The sequence below is a fragment of the Hypanus sabinus genome, chromosome 4 (assembly GCF_030144855.1).
Source record: "Hypanus sabinus isolate sHypSab1 chromosome 4, sHypSab1.hap1, whole genome shotgun sequence".
NCBI lineage: Eukaryota > Metazoa > Chordata > Chondrichthyes > Myliobatiformes > Dasyatidae > Hypanus > Hypanus sabinus.
Genome location: NC_082709.1, coordinates 59,070,481 through 59,082,516, shown reverse-complemented (window position 1 = coordinate 59,082,516; position 12,036 = coordinate 59,070,481). Strand labels below are relative to the sequence as shown.

At 44.4% G+C, this 12,036-nt stretch overlaps 1 protein-coding gene across 1 annotated transcript in view; it reads left to right on the top strand.

Moving 5' to 3' along the window:
* asb18 (ankyrin repeat and SOCS box containing 18) overlaps positions 1–9,476 on the top strand; it is a 63,807-nt gene extending 54,331 nt beyond the window's left edge. The window contains exon 9 of the mRNA XM_059965967.1: positions 6,233–9,476. Within this exon, the coding sequence (XP_059821950.1) occupies positions 6,233–6,418 (186 nt within the window). The 3' untranslated portion in view covers positions 6,419–9,476. The remainder of the gene's footprint in view (positions 1–6,232) is intronic.
* Positions 9,477–12,036: the final 2,560 nt, after the last annotated feature.

Genomic DNA, 12,036 nt, shown 5'->3' with positions numbered 1-12,036 from the left:
ATCTGCCTCCACCACTGACTCAGGCAGTGCATTCCATGCACCAACCACTCTCTGAGTAAAAAACCTTCCTGTAATATCCCCCTTGAACTTCCCTCCCCTTACCTTAAAGCCATGTCCTCTTGTATTGAGCAGTGGTGCCCTGCAAAAGAGGCGCTGGCTGTCCACTCTATCTATTCCTCTTAATATCTTGTACACCTCTATCATGTCTCCTTTCATCCTCCTTCTCTCCAAAGAGTAAAGCCCTAGCTCCCTTAATCTCTGATCATAATCCATACTCTCTAAACCAGGCAGCATCCTGGTAAATCTCCTCTGTACCCTTTCCAATGCTTCCACATCCTTCCTATACTGAGGCGACCAGAACTGGACACAGTACTCCAAGTGTGGCCTAACTAGAGTTTTATAGAGCTGCATCATTACCTTGTGACTCTTAAACTCTATCCCTTGATTTATGAAAGCTAACACCCCATAAGCTTTCTTAACTACCCTATCTACATGTGAGGCAACTTTCAGAGATCTGTAGACATGTATCCCCAGATCCCTCTGCTCCTCCACACTACCAAGTATCCTGCCGTTTACTTTGTACTCTGCCTTGGAGTTTGTCCTTCCAAAGTGTACCACCTCACACTTCTCCGGGTTGAACTCCATCTGCCACTTCTCAGCCCACTTCTGCATCCTATCAATGTCTCTCTGCAATCTTCGACAATCCTCTACACTATCTACAACACCACCAACCTTTGTGTCATCTGCAAACTTGCCAACACATCCTTCTACCCCCACATCCAGGTCGTTAATAAAAATCACAAAAAGTAGAGGTCCCAGAACAGATCCTTGTGGGACACCACTAGTCACAACCCTCCAATCTGAATGTACTCCCTCCACCACGACCCTCTGTCGTCTGCAGGCAAGCCAATTCTGAATCCACCTGGCCAAACTTCCCTGGATCCCATGCCTTCTGACTTTATGAATAAGCCTACTGTGTGGAACCTTGTCAAATGCCTTACTAAATCCACTGCACTACCCTCATCTATATGTCTGGTCACCTCCTCAAAGAACTCTATCAGGCTTGTTAGGCACGATCTACCCTTCACAAAACTGTGCTGACTGTCCCTGATCAGACCATGATTCTCTAAATGCCCATGGATCCTATCTCTAAGAAACTTTTCCAACAGCTTTCCCACCACAGACGTAAGGCTCACTGGTCTATAATTACCCGGACTATCCCTACTACTTTTTTTTGAACAAGGGGACAACATTCGCCTCCCTCCAATCCTCTGGTACCATTCCCGTGGACATTGAGGACATAAAGATCCTAGCCAAAGGGTCAGCAATCTCTTCCCTTGCCTCGTGGAGCAGCCTGGGGAATATTCCGTCAGGCCCCGAGGACTTATCCGTGCTAATATATTTTAACAACTCCAACACCTCCTCTCCCTTAATATCAACATGCTCCAGAACATCAACCTCACTCATATTGTCCTCACCGTCATCAAGTTCCCTCTCATTGGTGAATACCGAAGAGAAGTATTCATTGAGGACCTCGTTCACTTCCACATCTTCCTACTTTTATCTCTAATTGGTCCTACCTTTACTCCTATCATCCTTTTGTTCTTCACAAAACTGAAGAATGCCTTGGGGATTTCCTTTACCCTACTCGCCAAGGCCTTCTCATGCCCCCTTCTTGCTCTCCTCACCCCCTTTTAAGTTACTTTCTTGCTACCCTATATTCCTCAGTAGACCCATCTGATCCTTGCTTCCTAAACCTCTTGTATGCTGCCTTCTTCCACCTGACTAGATTTTCCACCTCACTTGTCACCCATGGTTCCTTCACCCTACCATTCTTTATCTCCCTCACCGGGACAAATTTATCCCTAACATCCTGCAAGAGATCCCTAAACATCGACCACATGTCCATAGTACATTTCCCTGCAAAAACATCATCCCAATTCACACCCGCAAGTTCTAGCCTTATAGCTTCATAATATGCCCTTCCCAATTAAAAATTTTCCTGTCCTCTCTGATTCTACCTTTTCCATGATAATGCTAAAGGCCAGGGAGCGGTGATTACTGTCCCCCAGATGCTCACCCACTGACAGATCTGTGACCTGACCCGGTTCGTTACCTAATATAGATCTAGTATGGCATTCCCCCTAGTCAGTCTGTCAACATACCGTGACAGGAATCCGTCCTGGACACACTTAACAAACTCTGCCCCATCTAAACTATTGGAACTAATCAGTTGCCAATCAATATTAGGGAAGTTAAGTCACCCGTGATAACAACCCTGTTATTTTTGCATCTTTCCAAAATCTGCCTCCCAATCTGCTCCTCGGTATCTCTGCTGCTACCGGGGGCCTATAGAATACACCCAGTAGAGTAACTGCTCCTTTCCTGTTCCTGACTTCCACCCATACTGACTCAAAAGAGGATCCTGCTACATTACCCACCCTTTCTGTAGCTGTAATAGTATCCCTGACCAGTAATGCCAGCCCTCCTCCCCTTTCCCCCCCTCTCTATCCCTTTTAAAGCACTGAAATCCAGGAATATTGAGAATCCATTCCTGCCCTGGTGCCGGCCAAGTCTCTGTAGTGGCCACTACATCATAATTCCAAGTATGTATCCAAGCTCTCAGTTCATCACCTTTGCTCCTGGTGCTTCTTGCATTGAAGTACACACACTTTAGCCCTTCTGCCTTACTACCTTTACACCCTTTATTCTGTTTCTCTTTTCTCAAAGCCTCTTTATATGCTAGATCTGGCTTTACTCCATGCTCTATACTTGCAGTTCTCGCATATCCATTATCCTCCTCCACCTCACTATCTGCTCTAACACTCTGGTTCCCCTCCCCCTGCAAATCTAGTTTAAACCCCCGGAGCAGCACTAGCAAACCTTCCCGCAAGGATGTTAGTCCCCCTCCAGTTCAGGTTAAGAGTCTTCTGTTTTGGACTATTTCACAAGTGGAAACTCCTCCATGTCTAACCTCTATCAAGCTCTCAGTAATGTTAAAGACTTCTGTCAGGTCCCCTTCTGTTTCCTGGAGAAAGGTGTCCAATATATTTTCACCTGGGTACTAACTGTGTCCCATATGAAAACCTGTATACACGGTGATGAATTGACTGGTCTCAGACTAACTCCTCTGGTATAACTTTCCTAATTGCTGACAAACATATAGACACTGAAATTAGTTGTCTGATTTCCACTTGTTATGCACTGATTGTTCCACTGTAGAGAAGGCTAGCCCAACTTACTCCATGAGGCAGTGGAAAGTGTTGGAACTGGTTGTTTACTCTTCCCACTCTCCTTCCCCAATGTCCACTCATTATTTGGAGTCATAGACTCATAGAGCACTATAGCCCAGAAACAGGACCTTCAGCCCATCTAATCCATACTGAACTATTACTCTGCCTAGTCCCATCGACTTGCACCTGGACCATAGTCCTCCATTCCCCTCCCATCCATGTATTTATCCAAATTTCTCTTAAATATTGAAATCAAATACACCTTCACCTGCTTCCACTGGCAGTCAGTTCCACCCTGACACCACCCTCTAAGTGAAGAAGCTCCCCCTCAGGTTTCCCTTCAATATTTCACCTTTCACCCTTAATCTATGACCTCTTTTTCCAGTCTCAGTGGAAAGAACCTGTTTGCATTTACCCCGTCTGCACTTCTCAGAATTTTGTACACCTCTAACAGATCTCCCCCTCATTCTCCTACGCATCAGGGAATAAAGTTCCCACCTGTTCAACCTTCCCCTTTAACTCAGGCCGTCAAGTCCTGGTATCATCCTTGTAAATTTTCTCTGTGCTCTTTCAATCATATATCCCCGAGTAATGTGCTACTGCAATCAAACCTTTCTCCTGTCATTGTGGGATCGTTCCTCTCTCCAGCAAGCATGAAAGCACGTTGCCTTGCACTAGTTGGACTCACCTAGGCAGGATTAAAGATTGCTCGAATGAATAATGATTTGTATTTGAGTGACGTTACAACAATTGTGCTGAAGGTGACCACAGTAACTTCATAGGGGATCCTATTTCTGACATTTTCATTCACTTATCTGAACTGGAAGCCTCCTTAAGGGCTGAAGGACCTAGGATAGGGGAGTATGCCATTGAAACCTATTGAATTCTGAAAGGCCTCCATAGAGAGGATGTGGAAAGGATGTTCCCAGTAGTTTGGAAGTCTAAGATCAGACAACACAGCCTCAGAATAAATGAACCTCCATTAGAATGGAGATGAAGAGAAGTTTCTTTAGCCAAATAGTGGTGAATCTGTGGAATTTGTTGCCTCAGGTGGCTGTGGAACCAAGTTATTGGTTATTTTTAAGGCAGACGTTGACAGATTCTTGTTTATTCAGGGCACGGAGGGATACAGGGAGAAGGCAGGAGACTGGGGCTGAGAATTGAATTGGATCAGCAATGTGAAATGCTGGAGCAGATCTTTTGGGCCAAATCCCCTAATTCTGCTCCTGTGTCTTATGGTCTTATAATACATTATGGTGCAGAGTGGGACTCGGGACATTGTGGGGTGGAGGTGGGAGGGTTAGCTCACTTTCCATCTGTAACCATAAATTCATAAGACATAGGAGCAGATTAGACCATTCAGCCCATCGAGTCTGCTCTGCCATTTCATCATGGCTGATCCATTTCCCTCTCAACCCCGTTCTTCTACCTTCTCTCTGTAATTTTGGAGGACCTTACTAATCAGAAACCTATCAACCTCTATTTTAAATATCCCCAATGACTTGGCCTCCATGGCTGTCTGTGGCAATGAATTCCACAGATTCACCACCCTCTGGCTACAGAAATTCCTCCTCATCTCTGTGGTGGGTTACAGGCTATGTAGGAGGAAAGGCTTTTAGATTGATTGTAGAGTAGGTTTATGACACAACATCATGAGCCTAAGGTTCCATACAGTGCTGTTCTGTTCTATGAAACAGGCCCTTCAGCCCACAATGCCCAGACTAACCATTCTGCTTATCTCATCCATTGCTTTCGGTCCGTTGCTTCCTGTGCCTTGATGATTCAAGTGCTTGTATAGATGCTTCTTAATGTCTTGAGGGTCTCCACCTCCACCACCTCTCAGGCAATGCATGTCTGATCCAACGTTTCCCCTCAGATCCCTTCGAAACCTTATACCTGTAATGTTGTGATTTGCACACCTCCACCTGCACTATCTGCTATCCTTCAGCCTCCTCCATTCAAAAGAAAACCAATACAGCCTCACCTCTTAATGGATACAATACATCACAAGCACCATCCTGATAAATTTCCTCTGCAACCTTCACCTGCTTCTTTAATAAGAATGGTCAAATTATGGTCTAATGACCATAAGACATCCAAGTAGAATTCGGCCTCTCTGACCATCAAGTCTGCTCCGACATTCCATCGCGGCTGATTCTTATCCCTCTCAACCTTTGAGTCCCTAGTAAGAACCTCAACCTCCACTTTAAATGTACCCAATGACTTGGCCTCCACAGCCGTCTGTGGCAATGAATTTCACAGATTCACCACCCTCTAGCTGAAGAAATCATTCCTCATCTCTGTCCTTAATGGAGATCCCTCTATTCTGAGGCTGTGCCCTCTGGTCCTGGACTCCTCCACTATAGGAGACATCCTCTCCACATCCACTCTATCTCAACATTTCAATATTCGATAGGTTTCAGTGAGTAGTGGACAGAACTGAACATACATCTCCAGGTCTGGTTTAACCAAAGTTTTGTAAAAATGTAACGACATCCCTTACCCTTACACGCAATATTGTGGCAAAAATTGGCACAAAAATTTTGTGCCAAAAACTCATCTGTGGTGAAAACAGTCCTCTGCTCAATCTTTTGGTGCCTATTTTTGGTTATTGAATTCTAATGCTACATCTGTAGTAGAATGAAGAATGGTTCACCAAGAAAGTGGATGACACGAGGTTTGGATTCATTTATTTATCACGTGTATGTCAAACCATACAGTGAAATACATCTTTGGCATTAATAACCAGCACAACCTGGCAATGTGCTGGGTGCAGCCCACAAGTGCCAACACGTAAGTGCCCCACCATGCTTCCTGTATGAAACATTTTCTCCTCAAATCCCTTCTAAACCTTCTGCCTCTTACCTGTGACCTCTTGTACTAGACACCGCCTCCTACCCTTAACCTCTCTCCATTCGGAAGAACACATTCCATTTAATGGCATGGTTACACTGAGTGACGGATCTCAAGGTGAGTGCTAACTCTTCTCTACTCTCTAGATGCACCGGCCATTCTATGAGTCCCTCTTTGCCTTAGCCTCTGGCCCCCGCTCCTTGCAACACCTGTGCCGATTCGCTGCCAGGAAGCTGTTTGGAAAGCAGTGCTCCACCCTCATTCCCCAGCTACCAATCCCAAAGCGCTTACATGGATATCTTCTCCTGGAGCCAGAGGACCTGGTGTATTAACTCCTTTGGATCTCAGTCTATCATCTTCTGCTTCACTGCAACGCAAGCACTGCAAGAAGTTCAAAAGCCAAAGGAAGTCTGTGTCACTGGCTACTTGGCTTGGGGCCTATACTCTCTGGACAATAGACAATAGACAGTAGGTGCAGGAGTAGGCCATTTGGCCCTTCTAGCCAGCAGCGCCATTCACTGTGATCATGGCTGATCATACACAATCAGTACCCTGTTCCTGCCCTCTCCCCATATCCCTTGACCCCGCTATCTATAAGAGCTCTATCTAACTCTCTCTTGAAAGCATCCAGAGACTTGGCCTCCACTACCTTCTGGGGCAGAGCATTCCACATATCCACCACTATCTGGGTGAAAAAGTTTTTCCGCATCTCTGTTCTAAATGGCCTACCCCTTATTCTTAAACTGTGGCCTCTAGTTCTGGACTCACCCATCAGTGGGAACATGCTTCCTGCCTCCAATGTGTCCAATCCCTTAATAATCTTATATGTTTCAATCAGATCCCCTCTCATCCTAAATTCCAGTGTATACAAGCCCAGTCGCTCCAACCTTTCAAAATATGACAGTCCCGCCATTCCGGGAATTAACCTTGTGAACCTACGCTGCACTCCCTCAATAGCAAGAACGTGTTTCCTCAAATTTGGAGACCAAAACTGCACACAATACTCCAGGTGGGGTCTCACCAGGGCCCTGTACATCTGCAGAAGGACCTCTTTACTCCTATACTCAATTCCTCTTCTTATAAAAGCCAGCATGCCATTAGCTTTCTTCACTACCTGCTGTCCCTGCATGCTTGTTTTCATTGACTGATGTACAAGAACACCTAAATCTTGTTGTACTTCCCCTTTTCCTAACTTGACTCCATTTAGATAGTAATCTGCCTTCCTGTTCTTGCCACCAAAGTGGATAACCTCACATTTATCCATGTTAAACTGCATCTGCCATACATTTGCCCACTCACCCAACCTGTCCAAGTCACCCTGCATTCTCATAACATCCTCCTGACATTTCACACTGCCACCCAGCTTTGTGTCATCAGCAAATTTGCTAATGTTACTTTTAATCCCTTCATCTAAATCATTAATGTATTTTGTAAACAGCTGCGGTCCCAGCACCGAACCTTGCGGTACCCCACTGGTCAGAGCCTGCCATTCTGAAAGGGACCCGTTAATCTTTGTTTCCTGTCAGCCAGCCAATTTTCAATCCATGTCAGTACTCTGCCCCCAATACCATGTGCCCTAATTTTGCCCACTAATCTCCTATGTGGGACTTTATCGAAAGCTTTCTGGAAGTCCAGGTACACTACATCCACTGGCTCTCCCTTGTCCATTTTCATAGTTTTGAGGGAATCTCTCTGATGAAATGTAGATGTTTATAATGATTAAAGGAGTTAGGGGTGTTGATCGAAATAATCCATTTCTTCTGGTGGGTGAGTTGAAAATGTTGAAAGTAAGCTTCGGGACAAACGTGGTTGGCTGAGGAATCTCCTGCACTGATGAGAGAACTTGAGGTTTGTTGGGAAGGGGAATCTTTGTGCCACTTTAACAAACATGAAGTTAAACAACAGTAATATCGGGAGGTAGGCTGCAGTGTGAGTAAAGTGTACACTGTACGTGCATATATATGTGAATTGCACATGATTAGTCAAAGCATCAACATCCAAAGTAATTTCCCAACATCTTTTCCAAGGTAACCTTCCAATGGTGGGTTTGCATATCTGAACAACATGCTGAGGTATGGTTACAAACACCACAAGCTATCTAATGTATGTTTTGCCTTAGAAGAAAAATCCTATCCTATTTCTCTCCATAGATGCTGCCTGAACCGTTGAGTTCCTCCAGCATTTTGTGTGTGTGTTTCTCTGAATTTACAACATCTGCAGAATCCCTTGTGTTTAAGAAGAATTCTAGTTTGTTTCCTTGTTTCTGCCCTCTGCTGGCCCGCTTCCTTGTTGCCCTGATGTGAGATTCCTAATGGGGTCAGCTCCTCTGGTCAGATGGTCTCGTTGCAGAGTGCCGTGTGTCCTGAAGGGGGCGATGGTGCTACAAGATTGACAATGAAAGCCGGCTGGCCATTGGTCACGACTCTTGAAGGACAGCACCATCGTGAGTGGGGATAACCCCACTAGCGCCCAAGTTGTCCACAGCATTAAAAAGGATACTTGCTACCTTATTTCAGGAACTGGAGAGATATTTCATTCTTGTCACGTTGCAGTGACCTGTCCGGATCCCTTGGAATAAGGCAGAATTTCCCTGAACAGCGGACTTCGGGCACGACTTGGTAACAGATGGCAACGGAAGTGATTCCAGTTAGATGTAGATATTGAAGGGATTAAATGGTGGCGTACGTCTCACAATGACGGATTTCCAATGCAATTCCCTCTCTCTGAAATTCAGACATTATTGACAGCACAATACGATACAGAAACGGCAGCGGTTACAATAAACCGGCTGAGTCGATCCTCGGTTTGCATGTTTCAAGGAAATTTGGCTCGCATAATACTCGGGGTGAACGAGTCGAGAAACGAACGTCACTCTTCTCGACAGTATCAATTCCGCTTTAAGACCCGTGGGAAGTGTCCAACTTCCACCGGCTCCCCTTCCACGTTCGGAGTGACACTCGCCTCCCCTGGTCGCGGAGGGCATGTCTCGAGAAGACACCCTCCTCGCATTTGTTGTGCCAACAGTTTTACGTTTTGCCCTTAATGTTTTCCCCGATTACAAGCAGATTCTTCCGGTAAAGAGCTTATGCACATATTCTCCAAAAAAAAAACATCAAAACACGAGACATTAACAAGACAATGTGTTTAATTGGTACAGGGGTTTGCTAATGACACGGATCGACGGACAGTTTTATATATTTTTTTTAAAATCTATTTTGTCATCACAACCTCGTCTTTCTAATAACATTTAACATACCAAACAAGAGGCAAAACACTTTGTCAATTTAAAATGCATTAGCATTAATGTAACATTTTCGTATTACACAGAATGCAGCAAATTACAAATATTTTGAGAGAAATTTTGATGAGAAAAAAACATATTCTCCTTGAACATTTTATAATGTTATCATAAATCATTAAGACTCCAGTTCATATATTGATGCGTTTGGGGTAATGATTTACAATTTCAAAAGTGTCTGGTATACTATTTGTCTAATGACTGTGCGATTAAATTCACTTTTTAAATGACCCATGACTCATTTCATGGTAATATATCGAGTCTATGTGTTTCAATCCGTCAAATGTAATTGAATAACACTGCATTTAAAATGTCTCAGCCTGATTGTGCCACAGCTTTTAAAAAGGTAATGCTCAACTTGGGAGTTTGTACTATATTCTGCAGAAAACTTGAATTAATTCGCGTGTGATATAAATCGACTATCTAGACGAGAGTGTGGCGGCGGCGTGGTTGTGGGGGGAGCACAGGCAACACTCCACGTATTGCTAACCATTGGGGCAATAGCCTTTGGTGCTGGGAGATGGAGGCAGTGGGGAGATGGGGACGTGGGGGAGGGGTATGATTATAAGCGTGGACCAGCATTCCCCGGCAATAATGCAGGGACCGGACGGCAGCTGATAAGCAATCAATGAACCCATCCTACACATTGTACTGATTCCTGAGCAATGTCCTCAAACAAAGGCCAGGAGCCCATGATATATTGCATTCTTTGCCCTTGGTCTGAAGGTGAAGTCCGAATTTCAGACTGAATCGTCAGACCGAATCTCCCCCACACGCGGGTCCGCCCAGCTATCACAGGAACTCCTTCACACGCCAAAGCCACAGCCTCTGAGAATGGCATTGTACTCGCTCCCTTGCCCCGTATAAAAACCTCTCCCTTATTTCCAATCCGTTCTTCTAGTTGCATTTTATTGTTACTATGGGATCTTTCCGCAACTCTCCCACATTCAGCAAGGGTTGAGGCACTAGTACAGCCCTGATGTCAGGGATCAGGGGAAAACGCCACCATTTTCCATTGACGTGAGGTATCATTTATATTCGATAGACAGATAGATTAGTGTGCGCTATATATATAATTAAATACCTCTCATCGATATATGATATATATAATATGGAACATGTATGAGGTATTATAAACGTATATATATGAAGGAGACTGCCGTGTTAGGGCTTAATCTCTCTGGACGGTTCTGATAGTAATAATTCTTTTCCTCACTCCCTCCTTCGGGGTTGGGGGAGCCCGTGGGATATGGGGTAACAGATGACTTTTTTATAACTTTTCACCCTCACCCCCCCACCCACCCAATTGCAATCCTAGTCTCTGCTAGCAGTAACAGGTAGGTAGGTGGCTGGAGAGGCGATAAAGGGTGGAGGGGGTTGAGGGGTGGGGAAACGACCTGTAGTATAAATCGGCTCTGAAAAGTTCATTGCATGCTTTAACCTGTGGAAATAGAACTCGTTTCGCAAGAGTTGACCAAGGCCATTCAAATGCCCAAGCGATCTGCGGCTGGTGACAACTTCAGAAGGGGACAATTGCGTTTGAGGCTCGTGGTAACTGTATTCAACAATATCGCCACGTGTTTTTAAACACGCTAGCGCCTCCCAAATTCACTCTGTCCATTTGTGTAAAAAAAACTAAGCCGGTGATATTTACAAGGAACGTAAATGGTGTGCATCAGTTGCAAAATTTCAGCGAGACGGGCTCTGTGGCAAAATGGACACGTACTGAACTTTACGGGACGTGTTGACTGATTGGCGTGGGTTTCACTCCTTGTTTCATTCCCCCTCTTTAAAGTTGAATGCAGGACATGTTTTCTCGGAGTCCTTTCAGACTATAACAAATGTAATTGTTTTGCAATTCGCTGATTATAGGGGGTCGGCCGGTTTAGGAATTTGTTTGATCAAAGCTCAGCCCGGTTCTTACAGATGTTTTGCAGATGTTTAAGTGCGTTGAATTCACAGTAGCCGTAGTGTACCGGGCAACTTTGTTACATTTTAATGCCCACTCTAACAACTTTGGGATTTTTTTTAAACAAGTGTCGTTTGTAAACCGGATGCATCTTTCCCTTTATAATGTTAGCGTGCACAACTTTGTCATTTACTGCCACGTATTACTAAAGACTTTTAAATGAGTAGGTGAGCCCATGCCGTGTGTTAAACTGAGAAACACTCCTCACGAGGAAGAAAACATCTGCAAAGTTGGTGTGTGCAGACAGAACATCTGTTCGTAACATCTGTCCCCAGATACAACAGACACAGCACACACATATAAATACCGGTAAAGTATTGAAGTCGTGATCTAAACAGAAAAAAAATCTAAGAGTAACATCTTGTCCTTTTTGTTAAGACGTCTCTGTACTTTCACGTGATGTCCCACTCGGTACAACAGAGAAGAACCATTTTACGGCGGTTTGTCCTTCAAACGTTAATAAGTATTAAAGAATCTTTACTTACTGTTTCAAAATAAAATTTATTCCTGAAAGTATAATAATAATTAGTATATGAACACAAGAGATTCTGCAGGTGCTAGAAATCCAGAGTAATACACATAAAAATGCTGGAGGAACTCAGCAGGTCAGTCAGCATCTGTGGTGGGGAAGTTTCGGGCCAAGGCCCTTCATTAGGGTAATCAGTGCGTAGCTTTGTTTCCAG